The sequence below is a fragment of the Oncorhynchus tshawytscha genome, linkage group LG08 (genome assembly GCF_018296145.1).
Source record: "Oncorhynchus tshawytscha isolate Ot180627B linkage group LG08, Otsh_v2.0, whole genome shotgun sequence".
NCBI classification, from domain to species: Eukaryota; Metazoa; Chordata; class Actinopteri; order Salmoniformes; family Salmonidae; genus Oncorhynchus; species Oncorhynchus tshawytscha.
Window position 1 is genome coordinate 89812044 of NC_056436.1, and position 11931 is coordinate 89823974.

Sequence of the window (11931 nt, forward strand, 5' to 3'; positions counted from 1 at the left end):
AAAATAAGAATGTGTTTATAACTGACTTGCCCAGTTAAATAAAGGTAAAATAACATATTAAAAACATACTGAGCAGCTCACAGTCCTTCGTGACAGACCAATCCAAACTCATCTCTTGACATGTCTAGCCTATCAGACCAATCCGAACTCATCTCTCGGCATCTCTAGCCTATCAGACCAATCTGAACTCATCTCTTGACATGTCTAGCCCATCCATTATCTCAGCCAATCATGGCTAGCGGGAAGGTTCCTGTCTTTTCCCTTTTGGCAAACCATCTAGCCACGGAATTTAACAATTGTATTTGGATTTACAGATGGCATATAAGTTTGTTATGAAGGCACATGAAAGTTCAAATGTTCCAGAAGGCATTTCTGTCAATCAAGTATGTTACGTTCAAATGCCTCCTGTGAAGTAGTGACGTGTGACATACGCCTAGTTTCCTGAAACGAGTCACAATTATAGGATAGGCATTAGAATGAGATGCCTCAATAATAGCTACTATTGGTGGTAGGCCTAATATCTCTCCAGGAGCTGATCTGTCGTCAGTATTGTGGAATAATTCTAGTGTTAAGGAAAGATTTGAATAACGAAATCTGATCCGAGAGCAGCACTACCTTTCTTTCGATCCTATCAGTATCGACAAATGCCTCAACAACACACTTAGCGAAGGTTCTCAACAACACACTTAGCGAAGATTCTCAACAACACACTTAGTGAAGGTCCTCAACAACACACTTAGCGAAGGTCCTCAACAACACACTTAGCGAAGGTTCTCAACAACACACTTAGCGAAGGTCCTCAACAACACACTTAGCGAAGGTTCTCAACAACACACTTAGCGAAGGTTCTCAACAACACACTTAGCGAAGATTCTCAACAACACACTTAGCGAAGGTTCTCAACAACCTTCGCTAAGTTTAGTTAGTTATGTACCTCTTTTGGCTACTATATCTATTGAGGTAGTGTTCTCACTTACAACATTAATCTAGTGAGGTAGGAGGAGAGAGGAATGCGGAATAGAAAGAGGAGAGGAGAGGGGGTTGAGGTTTGGTTTGTCTTGTGGTGTGTCTTAGCTCTTTGAAAGCTGTTGGTGATGTTTTCCATGTTCCCCCGTGAGCAGAGGCAGAGCGTCAGATGGAGAGATCAGAAGGTCGTCGTGGCGAGGAGGCGTGTTATTCCGTGTCGCCATGGTGTCGGCTCGTTAAGTCACAGAGTTAGAAACAGTCAGTTACGTGCATGCCCACGGTGCCAACACTTCTGCCTCGCTCCCTGGGGGGTGGGATACTTTTATTACTGAGTGGGTGGGCGGGTGAGGGAGGGACGGGAGGGAGGGGTGTGTGCTGCTGTGTGCCAGTAGGGAAGAGTCAGGTAGAGAGGGAGGGTTTCAGAGAGACGGAGAGTAGGGAAGAGTCAGGTAGAGAGGGAGGGTTTCAGAGAGACGGATAGTCGGGAAGAGTCAGGTAGAGAGGGAGGGTTTCAGAGAGACGGATAGTAGGGAAGAGTCAGGTAGAGAGGGAGGGTTTCAGAGAGACGGATAGTAGGGAAGAGTCAGGTAGAGAGGGAGGGTTTCAGAGAGACGGATAGCAGGGAAGAGTCAGGTAGAGAGGGAGGGTTTCAGAGAGACGGAGAGCAGGGAAGAGTCAGGTAGAGAGGGAGGGTTTCAGAGAGACGGAGAGTAGGGAAGGGTCAGGGAGAGAGGGAGGGTTTCAGAGACAGAGAGTAGGGAAGAGTCAGGTAGAGAGGGAGGGTTTCAGAGAGACGGAGAGTAGGGAAGGGTCAGGGAGAGAGGGAGGGTTTCAGAGAGACGGAGAGAGGGAAGGGTCAGGGAGAGAGGGAGGGTTTCAGAGACAGAGAGTAGGGAAGAGTCAGGTAGAGAGGGAGGGTTTCAGAGAGACGGAGAGCAGGGAAGAGTCAGGTAGAGAGGGAGGGTTTCAGAGAGACGGAGAGTAGGGAAGGGTCAGGGAGAGAGGGAGGGTTTCAGAGAGACGGAGAGTAGGGAAGAGTCAGGTAGAGAGGGAGGGTTTCAGAGAGACGGAGAGCAGGGAAGAGTCAGGTAGAGAGGGAGGGTTTCAGAGAGACGGAGAGTTGACTATTCATCACTGTAGAGTTGATATTATAATTAATTCTCGATCTCTCCCATTCAATACTGCATTCTGTGTCAAAGTCCTTTTTACATGGACTTTAGTCGGACTCAACTAGACTTTATAGTAGAATAATCCTCTGTCTCTCCCTCTCTCTGTCCTCCCTCTGTCTCCCCTCCTCCTCCAGGGTAAGATAGCAGAGCGAGGGGACCACCACTCTCTCCTGGCTACTCCAGGCTCTCTGTATGCTGACCTGTGGAACACTCAGAACAGTAAGATACTGAACATTAAGAACAGCCCGGTGGAACTGCAGCCAGAGAGACTCAGCCAGAAGGAGGAGGAGAGGAAGAAACTACAGGAGGAGATCATGAACAGTGTCAAGGGCTGTGGGAACTGCTCCTGTTGAGGAGAGGAGAGACAAGGACATCCCTCAATACCTGTCCTCCCTTCTTCCTTCCTTCCTTCACTCACTGACAGCCTGCCCTCAGAACTTTAGTCTCTCTCAGGGGAGGGGCCATCTACACCTCTCCATCTCACTCCTGCCACAACAAACCCTGGGCTGACTGCCCCTCCCCTAGCTCCTCTTGAGAAGGCGATTGGTGGCCGAAGAGGAGACTGAGAAGGAAGCCTATCTGCCATTGGCTGATGTCTACAGAGAGGCAGTGTTCATCTACCAATCATCTCAGGACAAACCACGCATAAGAGATCTTGTATATGATGACATCATGGTGTATAGGGTTGAGTAAGAACAGGACTGAGTAAGAACAGGACTGATGGACTGAGTAAGAACAGGACTGATGGACTGAGTAAGAACAGGACTGATGGACTGAGTAAGAACAGGACTGAGTAAGAACAGGACTGATGGACTGAGTAAGAACAGGACTGATGGACTGAGTAAGAACAGGACTGATGGACTAAGAACAGGAGGACTGAGTAAGAACAGGACTGATGGACTGAGTAAGAACAGGACTGATGGACTGAGTAAGAACAGGACTGAGTAAGAACAGGACTGATGGTAAGAACAGGACTGATGGACTGAGTAAGAACAGGACTGATGGACTGAGTAAGAACAGGACTGATGGACTGAGTAAGAACAGGACTGATGGACTGAGTAAGAACAGGACTGAGTAAGAACAGGACTGATGGACTGAGTAAGAACAGGACTGATGGACTGAATAAGAACAGGACTGATGGACTGAGTAAGAACAGGACTGAGTAAGAACAGGACTGAATAAGAACAGGACTGAGTAAGAACAGGACTGAGTAAGAACAGGACTGAGTAAGAACAGGACTGAGTAAGAACAGGACTGAGTAAGAACAGGACTGAGTAAGAACAGGACTGAGTAAGAACAGGACTGAGTAAGAACAGGACTGAGTAAGAACAGGACTGAGTAAGAACAGGACTGATGGACTGAGTAAGAACAGGACTGAGTAAGAACAGGACTGATGGACTGAGTAAGAACAGGACTGAGTAAGAACAGGACTGATGGACTGAGTAAGAACAGGACTGAGTAAGAACAGGACTGATGGACTGAGTAAGAACAGGACTGATGGACTGAGTAAGAACAGGACTGAGTAAGAACAGGACTGATGGACTGAGTAAGAACAGGACTGAGTAAGAACAGGACTGAGTAAGAACAGGACTGATGGACTGAGTAAGAACAGGACTGATGGACTGAGTAAGAACAGGACTGAGTAAGAACAGGACTGATGGACTGAGTAAGAACAGGACTGATGGACTGAGTAAGAACAGGACTGAGTAAGAACAGGACTGATGGACTGAGTAAGAACAGGACTGATGGACTAAGAACAGGACTGTGGAAGAACAGGACTGATGGACTGAGTAGGAAACTGATGGACTGAGTAAGAACAGGACTGAGTAAGAACAGGACTGATGGACTGAGTAAGAACAGGACTGGAGTAAGAACAGGACTGATGGACTGAGTAGGACTGAACAGGACTGATGGACTGAGTAAGAACAGGACTGATGGACTAAGAACAGGACTGAGTAAAAAACTGAGGACTGAGTAAGAACAGGACTGATGGACAGGACTGATGGACTGAGTAAGAACTGAGGACTGAGTAAGAACAGGACTGATGGACTGAGTAAGAACAGGACTGTGGAAAAACAGGACTGATGGACTGAGTAAGAACAGGACTGAGTAAGAACAGGACTGATGGACTGAGTAAGAACAGGACTGATGGACTGAGTAAGAACAGGACTGATGGACTGAGTAAGAACAGGACTGAGTAAGAACAGGACTGAGTAAGAACCAGACTGAGTAAGAACCAGACTGAGTATGAACCGGACTGAGTATGAACCGGACTGAGTATGAACCGGACTGAGTATGAACCGGACTGAGTAAGACCAGGACTGAGTAAGACCAGGACTGAATAAGAACATGACTGAGTAAGAACATGACTGAGTAAGAACCGGACTGAGTAAGAACCGGACTGAATAAGAACTGATGGACTGAGTAAGAACCGGACTGAGTAAGAACAGGACTGATGGACTGAGTAAGAACAGGACTGATGGACTGAGTAAGAACAGGACATGGACTGAGTAAGAACCAGGACTGAGTATGAACCAGACTGATGGTATAAGAACAGGACTGAGTATGAACAGGACTGGAGTAAGAACAGGACTGAGTAAGAACAGGACTGAGTAAGAACAGGACTGAGTAAGAACCACACTGAGTAAGAACCACACTGAGTAAGAACCACACTGAGTAAGAACAGGACTTAGTAAGAACAGGACTGAGTAAGAACAGGACTGAGTAAGAACAGGACTGAGTAAGAACCACACTGAGTAAGAACAGGGCTGAGTAAGAACAGGACTGATGGACTGAGTAAGAACAGGACTGATGGACTGAGTAAGAACAGGACTGAGTAAGAACAGGACTGATGGACTGAGTAAGAACCGGACTGAGTAAGAACCGGACTGAGTAAGAACCGGACTGAGTAAGAACAGGACTGAGTAAGAACCGGACTGATGGACTGAGTAAGAACAGGACTGAGTAAGAACCAGACTGAGTACTGAACCAGACTGAGTATGAACCGGACTGAGTAAGAACCGGACTGAGTAAGAACCGGACTGAGTAAGAACCGGACTGAGTAAGAACCGGACTGATGGACTGAGTAAGAACAGGACTGAGTAAGAACCAGACTGTAAGTATGAACCAGACTGAGTATGAACCGGACTGAGTATGAACCGGACTGAGTAGGAACCAGGACTGAGTAAGACCAGGACTGAATAAGAACAGGACTGAGTAAGAACAGGACTGAGTAAGAACAGGACTGGAGTAAGAACATGACTGAATAAGAACCGGACTGAGTAAGAACCGGACTGAGTAAGAACCGGACTGAGTAAGACCAGGACTGAGTAAGAACAGGACTGAATAAGAACATGACTGAGTAAGAACAGGACTGAATAAGAACATGGACTGAGTAAGACCAGGACTGAGTAAGAACATGACTGAGTAAGAACATGACTGAGTAAGAACCGGACTGAGTAGGAACCAGGACTGAGTAAGACCAGGACTGAGTAAGAACAGGACTGAGTAAGAACAGGACTGAGTAAGAACCGGACTGTAAGAAGTAGGAACAGGACTGAGTAAGAACCGGACTGAGTAGGAACCGGACTGAGTAGGAACCGGACTGAGTAGGAACAGGACTGACCAGTGAAGAACTGGACTGAGTAAGAACTGGACTGAGTAAGAACCGGACTGAGTAAGAACCGGACTGAGTAAGAACCGGACTGAGTAGGAACCGGACTGAGTAGGAACCGGACTGAGTAGGAACCGGACTGAGTAGGAACCGGACTGAGTAGGAACAGGACTGAGTAAGAACAGGACTGAGTAAGAACAGGACTGAGTAAGAACATTAAAGTGTATTTGCCAGATCAGTGCCCATGTTGCATGATGTCATCGTGTACAGTTTGTTAGAACGGAACACAGAAAGAAAGACATTACAATGTGTATAATTATGTAAAGGCATTGGAGAAAGAACATGGTGTTTTTGTGTGATAACCTGAATAAAGAGCAGTGAGACTCAGATTGTTCCTATTATCCGTCAGTCTGATGAAGAGGAGGTCTTTCTTAATGTCCGGAGCCTGCTGCTTTTCTGTTCTACCTGATAATTAATTGCACCCACCTGGTGTCAAAGGTCTAAACCAGTCCCCGATTAAAGGGGAATCACCCACCTGGTGTCACAGGTCTAAACCAGTCCCTGATTAAAGGGAATCATCCACCTGGTGTCACAGGTCTAAACCAGTCCCTGATTAAAGGGGAATCACCCACCTGGTGTCACACGTCTAAACCAATCCCAGATTAAAGGGAATCACCCACCTGGTGTCACAGGTCTAAACCAATCCCTGATTAAAGGGGGATCATCCACCTGGTGTCACAGGTCTAAACCAGTCCCCGATTAAAGGGGAATCACCCACCTGGTGTCACAGGTCTAAACCAGTCACTGATTAAAGGGAATCACCCACCTGGTGTCACAGGTCTAAACCAGTCCCTGATTAAAGGGAATCATCCACCTGGTGTCACAGGTCTAAACCAGTCCCTGATTAAAGGGGAATCACCCACCTGGTGTCACAGGTCTAAACCAATCCCAGATTAAAGGGAATCACCCACCTGGTGTCACAGGTCTAAACCAATCCCAGATTAAAGGGAATCACCCACCTGGTGTCACAGGTCTAAACCAGTCCCTGATTAAAGGGAATCACCCACCTGGTGTCACAGGTCTAAACCAGTCCCTGATTAAAGGGGAATCACCCACCTGGTGTCACAGGTCTAAACCAGTCCCCGATTAAAGGGGAATCATCCACCTGGTGTCACAGGTCTAAACCAGCCCCTGATTAAAGGGGGATCATCCACCTGGTGTCACAGGTCTAAACCAGTCCCCGATTAAAGGGGAATCACCCACCTGGTGTCACAGGTCTAAACCAGTCCCTGATTAAAGGGGAATCACCCACCTGGTGTCACAGGTCTAAACCAGTCCCTGATTAAAGGGGAATCACCCACCTGGTGTCCCAGGTCTAAACCAGTCCCTGATTAAAGGGGAATCACCCACCTGGTGTCACAGGTCTAAACCAGTCCCTGATTAAAGGGAATCACCCACCTGGTGTCACAGGTCTAAACCAGCCCCGATTAAAGGGGAATCACCCACCTGGTGTCACAGGTCTAAACCAATCCCCGATTAAAGGGAATCACCCACCTGGTGTCACAGGTCTAAACCAGTCCCCGATTAAAGGGGAATCACCCACCTGGTGTCACAGGTCTAAACCAATCCCCGATTAAAGGGAATCATCCACCTGGTGTCACAGGTCTAAACCAGCCCCCGATTCCAAAGGGAATCATCCACCTGGTGTCACAGGTCTAAACCAGCCCCTGATTAAAGGGGGATCATCCACCTGGTGTCACAGGTCTAAACCAGTCCCCGATTAAAGGGGAATCACCCACCTGGTGTCACAGGTCTAAACCAGACCCTGATTAGAGGGGAATCACCCACCTGGTGTCACAGGTCTAAACCAGTCCCCGATTAAAGGGGAACAATGAAAACACGAAGTGGAACTGGCTTGGCGGTCCGGAGTTGAGTTTGAAGGATCCAGATTTTTATTCATTGCATTTTCTATGGATAACACACCAGCCGTTCTGTATGGTTCCTCCTCCCTGATGCCATGGCCCGGTACTTCCTCCCTACCAGTCTAGTTTGCTTGGTGATGCCACTCTGGTGGTTGCCCTGATGCCATGGTACTTCCTCCCTACCAGGGCTTGGTGATGCCACAGGGTGGCCCGGTACTTCCTCCCTACCAGTCTAGTTTGCTTGGTGATGCCACAGGGGCCCGGTACTTCCTCCCTACCAGTCTAGTTTGCTTGGTGATGCCACAGGGTGGCCCGGTACTTCCTCCCTCCCAGTCTAGTTTGCTTGGTGATGCCACGGGGTGGCCCGGTACTTCCTCCCTCCCAGTCTAGTTTGCTTGGTGATGCCACGGGGTGGCCCGGTACTTCCTCCCTACCAGTCTAGTTTGCTTGGTGATGCCACGGCCCGGTACTTCCTCCCTCCCAGTCTAGTTTGCTTGGTGATGCCACGGGGTGGCCCGGTACTTCCTCCCTACCAGTCTAGTTTGCTTGGTGATGCCACGGGGTGGCCCGGTACTTCCTCCCTACCAGTCTAGTTTGCTTGGTGATGCCACGGCCCGGTACTTCCTCCCTACCAGTCTAGTTTGCTTGGTGATGCCACTGGGTGGCCCCATACTTCCTCCCTACCAGTCTACTTTACTAACTGTCCTAACTACTATATACATAATGTTGCCTTGACTTTGCTAAATGCTAATCCTTATATCCATTCCCTCAGTTTATGCTAAATGCTAATGCTCCTTTGTTCTAGTTCTGTGTTGGCAGTCTCTTCAGTTTATATTTCATATCCTCCCCATAGTCTCCTCAGTTCATATCCTCCCCATAGTCTCCTCAGTTCATATCCTCCCCATAGTCTCCTCAGTTTATATCCTCCCCATGGTCTCCTCAGTTCATATCCTCCCCATAGTCTCCTCAGTTCATATCCTCCCCATAGTCTCCTCAGTTCATATCCTCCCCATAGTCTCCTCAGTTCATATCCTCCCCCCATAGTCTCCTCAGTTTAAATCCTCCCCATGGTCTCCTCAGTTCATATCCTCCCCATAGTCTCCTCAGTTCATATCCTCCCCATAGTCTCCTCAGTTCATATCCTCTCCCCATAGTCTCCTCAGTTCATATCCTCCCCATAGTCTCCTCAGTTCATATCCTCCCCTAGTCTCCCCATAGTCTCCCCCTCAGTTTATATCCTATCCTCCCCCCCATGGTCTCCTCAGTTCATATCCTCCCCATAGTCTCCTCAGTTCATATCCTCCCCATAGTCTCCTATCCTCCCCAGTCTTCATATCCTCCCCATGGTCTCCTCAGTTCATATCCTCCCCATAGTCTCCTCAGTTCATATCCTCCCCATGGTCTCCTCAGTTCATATCCTCCCCATAGTCTCCTCAGTTCATATCCTCCCCATGGTCTCCTCAGTTCATATCCTCCCCATAGTCTCCTCAGTTCATATCCTCCCCATAGGTCTCCTCAGTTCATATCCTCCCCATGGTCTCCTCAGTTCATATCCTCCCCATGGTCTCCTCAGTTCATATCCTCCCCATAGTCTCCTCAGTTCATATCCTCCCCATAGTCTCCTCAGTTTCATATCCTCCCCATGGTCCCTCAGTTCATATCCTCCCCATGGTCTCCTCAGTTCATATCCTCCCCATGGTCTCCTCAGTTCATATCCTCCCCATAGTCTCCTCAGTTCATATCCTCCCCATAGTCTCCTCAGTTTCACCCCCATATCCTCCCCATAGTCTCCTCAGTTCATATCCTCCCCATGGTCTCCTCAGTTTATATCCTCCCCATAGTCTCCTCAGTTCATATCCTCCCCATGGTCTCCTCAGTTTATATCCTCCCCATGGTCTCCTCAGTTCATATCCTCCCCATAGTCTCCTCAGTTCATATCCTCCCCATAGTCTCCTCAGTTTATATCCTCCCCATAGTCTTCTCAGTTCATATCCTCCCCATAGTCTCCTCAGTTCATATCCTCCCCATAGTCTCCTCAGTTCACAGTTCATTTTCTCCCCAGTGAGGTGACCCCCCCATGTTGCTGCCATGTCCTTTAGATCCATTCACCAGCCCAGTGAGGTGAGCCCAGTGAGGTGACCCCCATGTTGCTGCCATGTCCTTTAGATCCATTCACCAGCCCAGTGAGGTGATTCACCAGCCCCCCCATGTTGCTGCCATGTCCTTTAGATCCATTCACCAGCCCAGTGAGGTGAGCCCCCCCCATGTTGCTGCCATGTCCTTTAGATTCATTCACCAGCCCAGTGAGGTGACCCCCCCATGTTGCTGCCATGTCCTTTAGATTCATTCACCAGCCCAATTGGTCCCTCTACCTTGTTGCCAGCCTTAGAATATTTTCCTTGAGCTGGGAAGGTATTCTAAAACAATCGCTGTCGTCATAATTTGTTACTATGGCGATCATCAGGTCTTGGTACTTCCAACTAAGTGAAACATGAACATTCTTTACAGCTTGTGTGTTTATTTGAAGACACAATTCAAATACAACCATCTATTGCAACAACCACAGGAGAGAACAATATCCTATGAAGGTGTTTGTGTGGTGTGTTGTGTTGTGCACACCACCTCTGATATGAGTTAACGTGAACCCACACCTGCCATGAGAATACACAGTGTCTCATCTTGTTCAGGTCATTACTGGAAAAGAGAACGTTGTCAATGATTTACCTGGTTCAAGGCTAAACATAGTGTCAACTTAACATTCAGTGTGATTTCCCTTTATCTTCTGTTGGCTATATTCAGCCCTCTACCTCTGATTAATTATGAGGACACTAGAGATGTACAGGAATACCCTCACCTTACAATAGAAAAAGTGGTCAGATGACACAGATGCTAAACTAAAGGACTGTTTTGTTAGCACAGACTGGAATATGTTCCAGGATTCTTCTGATGGCATTGAGGAGTACACCACCTCAGTCATTTGCTTCATCAATAAGTGCATCAATGACGTCGTCCCCACAGTGAATGTACAGAAGCCATGGATTACAGGCAGCATTCGCACTGAGCTAAAGGCTAGAGCTACCACTTTCAAGGTGCGAGACTCAACCCGGAAGTTTATGAGAAATCCCCCTGTGCCCTCCAATGAACCATCAAACAGGCAAAGCGTCAATACAAGTGTAAAGACATCCTGTGTGTAGCTGGTGTAGAGAGTCAGGCGCAGGACAATGTATATTTACTCAAATACAAATGCAAAATATGCGAGCCCACAAATACGGACCGTCTTACAATAAACAATTACTCACAAACAAACATGGGGGAACAGAGGGTTAAATAACAAGTAATTGGGGAATTGAAACCAGGTGTGTAAGACAAAGACAAAACAAATGAAAAGTGGACCGGCGATGGCTAGAAAGCCGGTGACGTCGACCGCCGAACCCCGCCCGAACAAGGAGAGGGACCGACTTCGGCGGAAGTCATGACAACAAGACTAAGATCGAATCATACTACACCTGCTCTGACGCTCATCGGATGTGGCAGGGCTTGCAAACTATTACAGACTACAAAGGGAAACCCAGCCGAGAACTGCCCAGTGACGCGAGCCAACCAGACGAGCTAAATAACTTCTATAATCGCTTCGAGGCAAGTAACACTGAAACATGCATGAGCGCATCAGCTGTTGCAGATGACTGTGTGATCATGTCAACATTCAGAAGGTCTGATTACCAGGACGTGTACTCCGAGCATGCGCTGACCAACTGGCAAGTGTCTTCAGGTCAGGCTAGCTGTCAGATGACTGGTTTAAGTCATGGTTAAAGGGTTAGGGTCAGGCTAGCTGTCAGATGACTGGTTTAAGTCATGGTTAAAGGGTTAGGGTCAGGCTAGCTGTCAGATGACTGGTTTAAGTCATGGTTAAAGGGTTAGGGTCAGGCTAGCTGTCAGATGACTGGTTTAAGTCATAGGGGGTCAGGCTAGCTGTCAGATGACTGGGTTTAAAAGTCATAGCTGTCAGATGACTGGTTTAAGTCATGGTTAAAGGGTTAGGGTCAGGCTAGCTGTCAGATGACTGGTTTAAGTCATGGTTAAAGGGTTAGGGCCAGGCTAGCTGTCAGATGACTGGTTTAAGTCATGGTTAAAGGGTTAGGGTCAGGCTAGCTGTACCTCTAGGGACTGGGTGAGGTCATACAGCTTCAGGGGTCAGCCTCTGACAAAACAAGGGCCAACATCTCAAATGGCATCCTATTCACTATACAGTGGGGCAAAAAAG

At 47.9% G+C, this 11931-nt stretch overlaps 1 protein-coding gene and 1 long non-coding RNA gene across 2 annotated transcripts in view; both read left to right on the top strand.

Moving 5' to 3' along the window:
• Nucleotides 1-2970, top strand: part of LOC112256991 (iron-sulfur clusters transporter ABCB7, mitochondrial-like) — a 63076-nt gene extending 60106 nt beyond the window's left edge. Inside the window, exon 16 of the mRNA XM_042326176.1 lies at nucleotides 2270-2970. Within this exon, the coding sequence (XP_042182110.1) occupies nucleotides 2270-2488 (219 nt within the window). The 3' untranslated portion in view covers nucleotides 2489-2970. The remainder of the gene's footprint in view (nucleotides 1-2269) is intronic.
• Nucleotides 2971-3009: 39 nt separating this feature from the next.
• On the top strand, nucleotides 3010-3890 carry LOC121846962. The gene is made up of 2 exons (XR_006083967.1): nucleotides 3010-3097; nucleotides 3204-3890. It is a non-coding gene; the product is annotated as an uncharacterized LOC121846962 (long non-coding RNA).
• The last annotated feature ends 8041 nt before the right edge of the window (nucleotides 3891-11931 follow it).